The sequence below is a fragment of the Trachurus trachurus genome (assembly GCF_905171665.1).
Source record: "Trachurus trachurus genome assembly, chromosome: 22".
Lineage (NCBI taxonomy): Eukaryota > Metazoa > Chordata > Actinopteri > Carangiformes > Carangidae > Trachurus > Trachurus trachurus.
In genome coordinates this window covers 12,909,247-12,922,089 of record NC_139907.1, presented here as the reverse complement: position 1 = coordinate 12,922,089, position 12,843 = coordinate 12,909,247, and the positions used below count along the sequence as shown (strand labels likewise).

At 40.8% G+C, this 12,843-nt stretch overlaps 1 protein-coding gene across 2 annotated transcripts in view; it reads right to left on the bottom strand.

Moving 5' to 3' along the window:
- The window catches only part of cdin1 (CDAN1 interacting nuclease 1), a 54,407-nt gene that overhangs the window by 19,653 nt on the left and 21,911 nt on the right, over positions 1-12,843 (bottom strand). For both annotated transcript variants that reach the window (XM_083997566.1, XM_083997565.1), the window contains 5 exons: positions 12,164-12,243; positions 11,743-11,792; positions 9,882-9,949; positions 8,349-8,414; positions 8,002-8,107 (listed from right to left, as the gene is read on the bottom strand). In XM_083997566.1, coding sequence (XP_083853692.1) covers positions 8,002-8,107; positions 8,349-8,414; positions 9,882-9,949; positions 11,743-11,792; positions 12,164-12,243 — 370 coding nt within the window. The remainder of the gene's footprint in view (positions 1-8,001; positions 8,108-8,348; positions 8,415-9,881; positions 9,950-11,742; positions 11,793-12,163; positions 12,244-12,843) is intronic.

Here is a 12,843-nt window from a genome sequence, read left to right as displayed (position 1 = left end):
TTGGTCTGAGGAAAAAAAAGTGTGTTTACCGTTCTTGTGCCTAAAAATACAAAACACAATGCAGACCAACATATAAATTAAAGCCAAGATAAATCGGCTTTTGTTAACCATTAATTTGTAGCGTGTAAAAGACCACTGACTTAAACCAAAGTAGCTCTTAAAAGGTTCAATTAAATCTTGTAGTATACAATTAAAAATGAGCACCAGTAGCATATGCTATACAAGGAGCAATGTCTGCACTGAAACAGGTCATCCTGACAAAATCAATAAAAAAAGAGAAGAAAAAAATTCCAAGGAAATCTTAATCCTCCATAAAAAGCTGTTAAACACTTGCCATGTCATGAAGTTGCACATCCAGAACTAAAATATGCATACCTCTCCTATCCATGTGGCACATGGAGAAATAAAAGCCCTCTTTCTCTAAATCCAGTGTCCTTCCTTACAACACAATGTCAGACCATACTGAATGATAGAAAAACAAAAGACCAAATTGTTCCCATTCTTTTCTCTTTTTTTTCCCACAACTAAAGAATGTGTTATTTTTCAGAGCTGTTCTTGTTCTCTCATTTATTTCCTGTGACAGGTCACTGGACTCATGGTCCAGTGCTCTCCTTAGGCCTTGGGAGGACACTGGAGGATGCGTCTGATGGCTCTTGGCCTCCTTCATCCCTTTCTACAGAGAGGTTAAGACGCAATTAAGCCCTTGGGTTGGGCAGCATTAAGGTGGTTTGGAAGCAGCTGTGGAGGTGCATGAAATCAAATACTTAAAGGCTTCATGAACCACAGGCCCTAGAAAGCAATAAATATTTGTGGTGTAGCTTTATGTTTGCCGATCCTAAGTGTGTGTGTGTGTGTGTGTGTGTGTGTATGTGGGGGGAATATGTTTATGAAGAATCCTCTTAAATTACTTTTTAGTCTTTATGATAGATTAACCAAAATATTCAGAGAAATACTAGAGCACAAACTCTGTATGACAACAGACGTCCCTAAAATCCTCCCAGTTATTGATCTGCAACTTTCTGTGGGTTGTCCAGCGATTCAGGCACACACAGGACTTTGAGACATAGCAAGCATCATGTATTGTGAAGACAATCTATTTGTCTGGGCTATCTCTCAGTGTCTGTGTGAAGAAAATATTGCTCCGAGTTTACACACTGAGTGTAATGTAGACCTGAACGTCCTTTGGGGGTCAGGCAGCTATCGGAATTCTTCTGTTAGATTGAGTTTTACAAAAAGCCTTTCTAATCCTTGCCCACTACTTTCTGTGTGTTTGACAAATGCTCTTGACTTTCTGCTGGAATGAAACCCACAAGGTCACCGTGGAGGGAAAAAAGGAGGAGAAGGGGGGAAAGGCAGCTAGACTGAGAAAATGAGGGAGGGAAAAAAAAGTGTGTCTCAGAGTCTGATGACATACATCGTGAAAGCTGACAAAAAAATGTACGTTCGTCTTGAAAAAAGTTCCATAGCAAAAGAGGAATTCATAGAGTAGACATGCTTGGAGCCCATTTTACTTGAGGCTTTCTTCTCCATCTCACAGTGTCACAGGCAAGCAGAAAGACAGGAGGAGGGATATATATCGCTGGGGTGCCGCTTTCTGTCCCGCTCCTCGTTTATACACACAGCGGCCGTGTCAAAGCTGCTCTCACACTCAATGGTAAATGACAAATTTGGATAATGCACACATACAACCCGACTAAAATAAATAGGAGACATGGAGGCTTAACCAGAGCTAAATCCTGAGGCTGCTGGAGACCTGAGAGTGCGGATTACTCCCCAGACGCCTTAAACAATGCACCCAAATGTGCATCCTTAAAAGCATGAAATCCTTGAAGCATCAGAGCCGGCTTGTCATTTGCCATTAATATTCCAAGTTGCCTGTGCTTTGGGGGCCAGCATTGCACTTGTGTGTGCTGATGTGCCCTAAAACAAACACTTCCAAAGCCCTAAAGGAACCACCATTGTGGATAGCTATTTTTCTAGCTGTGGAATATTCTAAGAGAGGATGTCATAACAAAGGAAACAATAAAAGAGGCCACGTTCCTGCACTGCATGGGGTAACCATAACTATAAATAGGAGGAAAGCAATGTCAGAGGTGCTTAGGCTTTACCCGGAAAACTGATATTTGTGCATTCAAAAAAAGAGGAAATTAAGCTCTAACTAGAGTTTTCCATTAAGTCCATAAAAACTCCACAACCTTAAAACCTTATAACCCTGAAAAACCACCTCATTAACACCACAATAGAAAAGCCTATATGCAGTAAGAAACTGGAACCACTATGTGCACACAAGCAGCTGTTCACATATTTGTCACATCATACATTGCATCATTATGACTAGAGTACATAAAGTTGTTTTTCTTAAAGGCCACTAAAGCGATGGAATTCTCTTTGTTGTGCACATCTCTGACAGGGAGGTGAGGTAAAGTATGGCAGGGCACAGGTCTCGGAGGTGGCACATCGTCACCCCAGAAGCGCCAGTACCTGTCCTCGGGGACGGCCATGTAATGTCCAGCCTCATTGGATCAGCAGCAGCCACAGCCTCTGGGTGCCCTCTCTCAGGTGACATCCCATATCTGCTCTGGCTCTATGATGGCCCTGCTGCTGAGGCTTACTGTATATTGCTCTAATGCTACAACTGCAACTACAAAGCAAACACATAGGTGCACTCTTCATATACATTTCTACACACGAGCAAATGCCTATCTTTATTTAAACTACATTTACAAACTACCGGTACCTAGATATGTAAGGATGTACCTGGAAAACCCTTTTTCATATGAATTCAATAAGGAATGTCTCCAACACATTGTGTTGTTACACTCTACTAATTAAGCATTCCCGTTGTCACTTCTTTGGAAAGTTCAACAAAAATGATGGACATGTCCATTAAAAAAGGATGACCACGTACAATATCTTGAATCAAAAAAATTAATTTGATGTCGCAGACGGATTGACGGTTGTGAGGCTATGACAGAATTACTATGCAATTTCAGCAGTAAATTCAACAGCATCCGGTCCCACACGTAATTGGAAAAAGTTCACAAAGAACTTGAGATGTCTAATTGCAGCTGTGTCAACAAACATAAAACATCACATAAATCAGATTTCTGTCTATTCATTAGCCAATGTGTCAGCGAGCAGATTAGTGATGTTGTAGGAAGAGTCTGGAGAGTCTTGAGAATTACGACTTCCTCATTAATTGTAGTTTTGCTTCCAATATGTGCGTAAAAAAAGTGTTTCAAGACAGGACAAGCACTAATCTCATTTGCGCAACACAGAGCTGAATGGAGATCAATATGTGCTTTTGGAGCCTGAGAATCTTCTGCTGGTAATTATGGGAGGACATAAATTAACCACATTTTACAAACTCACTAAAACAAAGGAGCCAAATGAAACACAATGGCTCTGCGTGCATTCAAGTCACAACAAATTTCCAAGTGGTCAAGCCAGATGATGTATAATGGCAAACACAAAAGTCTTAACCCCCATTTCAAATGAGGGAGAAATGAGCCATACTGTCCCATTATATTGCTATAAATCATTTTTTGTGGACGGCTGACAGCTTTTTATCAGATCTAACCTTTTCAAGCCTCCATTAAGAGTGCTAACATTTCCAACTCTGACACATGTACAGTTTACAAATCTCACAGCTGATTTACTTTGGGTGGGGGCATGCTGGCATTAATGCTCATTTCCATAGAGGCTGTCCATTGTGCTGGGTTGGGGTGGAATGGGGGAGGGAAAATGGGGAATGGACTCTAAATCTGCTCTATGTTTTCCCTTTTAATTTGCAATACTACACTGCTAAGTAGCTGCTGAAAAGCTCTGTTGTGGTGAACTGTATTTTCTGATTTACTCTATTGATCCCTTCATGATACAGAACTGCAGCATGGAGGGCCATTACAGGCCAGGCAGATCCTTCATAATCTGGCAAATTAATAATGAGTGGACTCTCTCAGAGAAGAGGTGCTGTCTGACTTTGAAACCAGCAAATATAGAACAAACCGTATGCAGAAAAGAAAAACACTGTACCAGTTAAAGAGGAATGCATTCAGGCAGTTTGGTCTGAGTTTTGCTTTGTGGCTATGCTTTGCTGTGAAAATCTGCAGTGTTAATGTTGTGACTGATTTTCACCGGATTTTTTTCTGCAAGCTGTGATACACAGTGTCAGCAAGGACCAATCATTGATCGGTAGGTGCATCTATTGATCAATCTGTGAAGCATTAAAACTTGACTAGTGTATTTTATCCCTTATTCCAAACACATAGTGCCTTTGCAAGGGACTCCACAACAACAACAACAACAACACATTCCCTAACCGAACTTGACAGGGACCACTACAGTATCACGGTCCAATTGTGCAATAAACAATGACAAAAACCTCTATCTCTATTTCTACAGGTTATTTGCAAATTAATCACAATAACTCTCTGGGGTACAATTATCAAGGGAGTTAATACATAATTGTAATTATCTGGATATATTCTTGTAAGTGTGTAATAAGCTCAGCTAATAAGACAAATAAAAGGTAGAACTTTAGCTGCTGCTATGAGAGTTATGGGGGGAACTTTGCCAACCATAATTGATTTAAGTACACCATAATCAAGAAGGGGCAGTTAAGGTTGTACCACACAAAGGTCCATATTTCATTACATGCTGTGTTTAACCTTACCCACTTCTCCTAAAACACACAAGAGGCTCATTATGTGTTTAATATTCACCAGCAGGTGAATAATTTTTATGCAACTCTGATAGTTGGACGAGATGGATAACTCAATTATCTGAACATCCGTCAGAGCAGAGGGCTCGCTGGCTCTGGAACGCCACCAGCTAAGATTGATGGCTAGAAGACACCAATAGCTGCTGCTTCGCCATCTCATCCAGGCACTGGGCCTGAACACGGCGTTTGATTCTGCAGAGGACCGTTTTTCTCTCTTTTTTTCTGGTCCCTTTTCTCTTTTTTCTTGGGAGCATTGTAGGTGAAGCGTCATTACCCCTCACTCCACTGAAGAGGGGTTCATTATGGGGTTAGTGTGTTGGCAAGACTATTGTTTGGATGATGAATGCTGTTGGTGAGAGCTTTGGAGAGAAAATTAGTTATGTTTTTTTCTCCCTTCTACAAAAACATGTCCCCATAGCTCACTCTGAAATGCTTGAGGGCAGAGCAAGAACAATTAACACAAGCAATGGGTGAAGCAGTTCAGTTAAAGCAAAGAGGGAATTCATGAAAAATAAGCAAATCACTGGAAATGTCAATCAGGGGCAATGAAGTAATTACAAACACCGCCATGCAATTTCAAGGGCAGTCAAAAAGAAAACTGAAAGGTTTGGAGTGAAGCACTGTAATCTGAGTTTGAGGAATGGACAAACACCCTAAACATCAGCCCTTCAGGGCCTGTCTCATAAACTGAAACCCTCTAATGAGAAGTGAAAGTAGGATGATGTCACCCCATCACTCTTCTGTCCCCCGTTTCTCTATGAGTTTATGTTTTTGTGACCACAAAGTGCTGACCCCGAATTCACCGCCTTCACTTTGCAAACACACACAAATATGCACATGTGCACACACCCTTTTGTACATCAGACGATAGCGTATTAAGTCTAACAATAAGAGAAAGATGAAGCACGTTTGGAAATGTCAGCAGTAAATGTCAATTAAAAATTACAAGGGTGCTGGAAAAGGTAGGGTTTGAAGGGACTGACATTTTTTCTTTTTTGACATGACAATGTTTATCTGACCGGTCTGCTGGCTGACATGATGGGATCTACTTTGTCAGTTCCTTAATACACTTGGACAAGGCCGCCCCAGCGAATATCAATGAGAGACACCCGTGAGCAGATATGTAAGGCTCAGAGTAACCCTAACCGTACGATCAAGCTGTTAGTATTCTGATATTTTGACCGACAGTAAACTCATGCCAGGAGTAGCAAAAAGAAGACCACAGACAGATTAATGCCATTTTCATCAGCCTAAACCGAAAAAGCACAATGACTTATACAGTGACATATTTAAGGAGACATTTGATCTTTAAATACTATTTCATTAGCCATGGTCTAGAACAGAGCTAAAACACAGGTTTTTTTTTTTCATTCATCAACTTCCTTAGAGGTATTTAATGATGCCGGAAAGACGGTAACCATCTGACTGGCCCATTTTTAAATTTACACCTCAGCGACTTTTAGTTCCTGACGTCAATAATGAATAATAATAATAAAAAAAGACAGAGATTTTCCTTCTGGGAGCAGACCATTTCCAAATATGTTACTCTGAGAAAATAAAACACACCATTGATTATGACCTTGACCTCATCGCCTGCATTGTAACTACTCATTGATATTGAATGAGTCATTTTTGCTAAAAAATCAAACAATTATTCCGCTCACAGCTTCTGGGTGAAATCGGTGCGTCAGTTCTCCACAGGCGAGGATAACGTCTTCCAACATGGAACCATTGTTTCCCTTTGTTTACCGTTTTCTAAATACTCTAAATACTAATATCTCTGCCATGCCAGAGATATTGCTGCCTTATATTTTACATTATTTGTGTAGGCAAGACTCTCCTCAGACCTCCTGGTTATGTTTCTAACCTCTCTCCTCTCTTTCTTCCAGGCCTGCAGGTTCAGTGGTTTTTTTTTCTCTTTGTTTTTATACATAACACTACACCTATCCACACCTGACTTTTATTTTATTCTTGTAAGCTCCTTTATTTATGTGCCTCCGTTTTTGTTCCCTACTCTCAGCTCCTTTGCGACGACTGTAGTCTAAATTTACAAGAGAACAAATACAACAGCCTATTTTAAATAAAAACTGGAAGCAGGTGATCTATACTTGGAAAAATCTGGCGTAGATAAATCCTGTGCTATCTTATCAGTGATAGGCAAACAATAGAGAGATTATTTTAAGTTGGGGAAGTACGCATGCAAAACCACACATGAAAATTTATTCATAGTAAACAGCCTCTCAGTCTGTGTTGTGGTCTTGATAGATCCATGTGGTCCTGGTCTGGTGCTGTAACTAGCAAAACAAAAAGGGACAGAGAAAGAGAGTCTGGCTGTGCCTGAGATCTGAAATCTCCAGCCGTGTAACAACATGTCAGCCGGCCATAGTGGGGAGAATGGAGGCAGGGGGGTTGCCTTTTGGACTTGGTGACTGGAACCTCACACCCTGGGAGGCAGTGAGTGTGAAGACCACATGTGATCGACCACTAGTGCCCCAGCACTAAAGTCACTCTGGTGACTGAGTACTGATCTAAGTTAATTGGATAATAGCTGATGACATGGCAGTTTTCAGTGACATTAAATAGTGAAAGTCTGACCTATCCAATTTATTCATTGGCTGGGACACTATATGACATGTGTAGCCTTTAAACTACACTAGCACATGAATTACATCATCACCTTTAACCCAATGTAAGCCTTGTGTTTTCACAGAGGTATGAGAAGAAAAAAAAAGTTGGTTCTCTATGTTTCCTCAAGAGATCATGAAATAGGCATGTATGTTGTTCATCTTATTCATTTTTAGCATCCAGACACACACATCATATGTAAGCCTGTACACACACTTTTGCTCCCCCAGGGTCAGACCACGAGGGCCTGTTCCTGTCTGAAGGTTCTCATGACAACAGATGCAATGGATTAATCACCCGTTTCCCAGCTTTCCTTCGAAAACAATATGTGTACTCTGGAAAACAATCAAGCTCACAGGCAGGCCATTCAGGCTCTAAAGGGCTCCAGTGACAGGGGTGGATGTGGAAGTAGTCTGATGTGCACATGTAACATATGGAAGTCTGGGGTTAGTGTGGCTTATGCCAGGGAGGAAGTGGTTAGCTCTGTAAGACAGATATGGGTTGCATTCATAATACTGAGAAAAGCTGATTGTGGTTTGTGGTCAAAAAGGAGAAGTTAGAAACAATACGCATGCAGGCTGGGAAAATAGTGGTTGCAACATTAGATGGTCGATTTAGATAACGCAAATGAAAGAGAGTGCAAACAAACGACTCACCTGTTCCAGTAGCTCCAGAACTGCTCATTAAGATAGGTGCGATGACTGTGGTCATCTCCGAATGAGGCTTTGCTCTCAATCCAGTGTACAATGTGCCCCTCTACAGCTTTACATAAACAAAAACACACAGCATTACCTGAGCAGAAATTGGTCACAGGGAAGCTAAACAAGCAAGATCCAGAAGAGACAATGATATTTTTATTCTAATTCCTCTCAATTGCCAAAAATGAAAGATCTAATATGAACATATTTTGACAATTGCAAAATGTTTTATGAGAAAAGGGCACCTAGGTTTAAGAAGCAGTTATTTCATATGAGAAAATGACATTTATAATACAAATACTAACCAATTGGAACCTCCAGGATGATATCAGGTGTTTTGTCATAGCCCATAGCTCTCAGTTGGTTTTCATCTAAAGGAGATAAAGGGCAGAATTTTAACATTTCACTGTTTGAAATGAGTATTACTCTCCACTGAACAAGTTCTATTCAGTAATCAGCCACGTGTATGATCATCAATCACAGGCTTCTGACCTACCCACATTCACTAAGGTGCTGGTAACAATGGTAGCAAAGGAGACGAAATAGCAGTAGAGGACAGCAAGCACAGTAAAACCATTAACTACATCTGCCACATATTCGCTTTCGTTGCACAAAAAACCGTAAAGCCCAGTTACAGAGCTGCTCTCCAGTTTGTAGTCTGGCAGCGCTTTATAAAATATACAGCGAGAGGACAAGGTTGGCATTATAGCCTCTGTAAGCCTGACCCCTCCCTGCAAACGCTGCAGCCATTGTCCTTGACTCCTGGCGTGCTTCGGCCATTATCCCTACAACACCTGATTTCTCCATTAAATCTCGGGCTGACCAGGTCATTCAGTTCCAAAGGCCTGCCTCTTTGTCTCCAGCCAAGCTCAACTAATGGGGCATGGAAGGGAATTGAGGAGAGATGGAGGGTGGCGGTGTCAGTGATGGTGAGGAGGTAGTATCAGCCAAGGATGGAGAAAGAGAGCCGAGTGAGGTCAGTGAGGCTGCGGGGGCCTGCGGAGGGGCATCCTGGGTGGGGTAATATGGGTGCGAGGTACTCCTACTGCGCTGTTGACATTGTCATGTGGCTCTGATCGCCTTTTTACATCACCTTTGATTAAACTTAATGGGCCATCCCTGCTGTTGGGTAGCTTATTTCCAATCCATTTATCAGATGGGGGGAGGTTGCCTCAGTGGCCCTTGTGCCCCCCGAACTCTGACAGTTTTAGAACAGTCCTCTGTGCAGCCCCTGAAGAAAGGTCAGCTCTCAGGGTCCAAATAAATGATATGGTCTTAATGACAGGGGGAATGACTTTTATCCTTCATCAGTCATCTGACCTAGGGGATGGTGATGGGATGGTGATGATGGGATAAATGAGGTCTTGTTGGAACAAGACAATGTTGTCTGGAAAATATACTAAAAAGGCTTACAAAAATTAAATTGCTTAACAAATTGGAAATCACAACCTTGTTATGAGTTTCATTACATTTCTACACATAATACTGGGTAATATTACAGGAATCCTCTTATTGACATCATGTAATGTAATGTAAATACAAACAAGCCTATTTGACCAATTTTCTAAAATAAATAAATTACCCACAAGAACAAGCCGACTAACTAATGATTAAGGGCTACCTTTGAAATTTGTATTCTTTATTTATTTGTACTAGTTTAGTGCATATACATCCATCCATGTATATTTGATAAAAGATCCTGGGTTCAAATCAATAAGAGATAAGATCCACTGCATCAGTCATGTCCAGGTCCTCCTTCACTAAGCTCACACAAAGGCAACATTGCCACGGCAAAAGTGACTTGAAAAATGTGATTAGAAAGTCAAGACTTGGCTTACCCAGGAAGGAAAGGTTCTTCTCCTTCAGTTTGTCACAGAGTAGCACCTCATGCTCCTGGCCAATAGCACTGAGAATAGAGTCAAGGTTTCCAACGTACAGCACAGAAATTGTCTAGCAGTGAAACAAGTATTCAGATTTTTAACCTTAGTAAATGTAGTTAGACAGGAATACAAAATCACAAGTTAATTGCCAGAATTCTGAATCTTCAGAGAAAGTTCGGAAGATAAAAAATGCTCATTATGGAGAATAGTACCTTTCACAGAGTTATATACATATGTTTTAAATTTAAAACAACTGGCAAGTAAAAGTGAAAAGTCTGTCTGTATCTGAAATGTATAAATATAGGATTATACATGCACACAAACTATGAAAAAGGTGATTAAAAGTTCTTCAAACTTTGATTAGCAATTACAAAAGGTTAAAAAAACTCTCACTGCACTGACAGATGTTTTTAATATTTAAAAAAACGAAGGATTTTTGTATTCTTTGAACGAATGACCACGTCTCAGAAGCAGTTATGACCTGCGTGGATCACAATCTGCAAACTAGTAACTATAGCTTTCAGGTAAGTGTATGAGGTGACAACATAAATTCACCAATATGAGGTGATGCAAGCTTGACTGTGCTTGTGTATGCGGATATCAGATCAAGTTAAGAATCTGCCTTTCTCCTCTATTGGCTTACTATGCAAAGTAAAAGCCACTTCTCTTCATGTCGATGTATAGCGAGAGCACAGTCAGACTTCTGAGGTCGACCTTAATCCGCTTTCACAAGAAATCTCCAAAGTGCATTACGTAAATGAGGAAGACAAAACAAATGCCAATTTGGCAAAATGCATAGAGCGCTTGGACCGGCTGCCCCGCTCATTCCTCAAAGATCTTTGAAGAAAAATGCTTTTAGAATAGATGCCATTTTACATCAGGATGCATGATGCTTGATGCCACAGAAAGGGCGGGTATCATATACAGTACATAATTTCCCGAGCCAAAGAGTTCCATAGAAAAATTCTTGGGGTATTATACTACCCTCAAAAAACACTGATCACTCAAAATGGCCTGTAATTAATACACACATCTTCTGACTCATGCACATAAGCTTCCCTTCTTATGTGTGGATGGAGCTCTTTGAAATTAAATATTAGTGGGGCAGTTCCCATGAACCCAGTGCCACCACACACCAAATTTTGGACACAGTACCATAGACATACACGTGTATGCTCATTTAAATAAGTCTCCTCCCCCAGGAAATAGTTGGTCTGCTACCCAGCTGCTTGCCCCTAAATAGCAGGGACTCCAAATTTGCCCCAATAGTAAAGGCTATAGGGGGGTATTTGTAGCTGGGCAAAGGAAGGGAGGAGGAAACACCGAGAACACAAGGAGTACAATTGCATTATGAATAAATAAAATTAAACCAATGTGCAATCAAAATTAATAATTCAAGTCGGAGTGATGAACTCTCCATGGTGCTGAACAGCAGGGCAATGATCAGCCAAACACAGACAAATACAGTAATGAACATAAAATATCAAATTATCTGGGTTAAATAAAATACCAAACAAAAGGAGAACACATCAACCACCATGAGGCTTATGAATGCTAATTTTTTTTTAGAAGATTGGGTCTGATCCACTGCATGCACATGGAGATGCATTTAGATCAGTCTATTCTCTCCTCCTCCTCCTCCTCCTCCTCTTTCCTCCATCACCTTCCAGCCCCTGTATCGGTGATAGTGGGATGGCAGGCAGAATGAAACACTTCCTCTGTGAAGCAGAACTTTTATGTCAGGTGAAGCCAGACACATCTCATCCCCTTCAATAGCTCCTCGTCAATTTCAGGCTTAAAATTTTATGGGATAGGATACTGTTTGATGCAGTCTACCAGCGGTCCATAACAGCAGTCATTTATTGTGCACTGAAAAAGAGGGGGAAGAAATATTATGGTGTGCGAAAAGGGTGGGTGGGTTGTAGGGTGGGGGGGGTGAGGTGAGGGAAGGGAAGGAAGCCCATGCGGTGCTGGGAAAGGAGAAAACACAGGAGATGCTGGCAGATTGGCAGGCATGACCGCCGGCTCTCACGTGACCTCATCAGCAAACATGAGCGGCTGACGCTGTCTGTCAGCCAGGTGCTACATTTAAGAACTCACTGTACATAAGCAGCAGATTTGTTACATTGAAAAGGGTAGGGCTAGATTACATACATTTTAACCACAATAATTAACATAAAATATTTTCAATTACTTCCTATACTACAGTATTTAAGACGTAAAAAACAACAACAACTTACTTGGTAGATGTTATTGGCCAGAATTTGGTCTGGAATCAGCGATGGCTCCTTAAGCATGCTGTTGACAACTGTTTTAGAGGCTATAGGAACAGAAAAGAAAGGCAAGAAAGAGACAGAAACAAATACAAAAAAAAAACATTAGATAAACACCAAAATATGAGAGTTTGTCTAATGTCATATAAATGTAAAAGAAAAAATTCTAATTGCTGCAAAAGCAAACAATTAAAATATAGATGCAAGAGACACAAGACAGGTTTGACAGGCTGTAATTCAGCACGCCACTGTTAGTGCAGTATTTTCACACTAGTCCATTAGATGGCTGCTTGGTGTCTACACAGATTTTCTATAGATAAATGTTTCAGTCCAGAGCACAGGAGCCCCATGTAGTTTATCTATGTTATGAACGCTGACTATTCTGCATCTCTCATCCCCATTCTTGCTCTACTAACATTATAAATCAGAAAAGGAAAGCCTGCTGGATTGATTCGCTGCTACTGCAACAGCAAAAAAATTCCTTAAATCATTTCTTAAAAAGATCTGGATTAAATGGATTGTATCATTGTGTGACGAAATGGTTGAGGCACGCCATTTTGGTGATATATATACACATGGTCCTGACAGACTTGCAGGCAATACAGACAATACAAGGAATGTGTCTATTCACATCTCAGGCATGGACG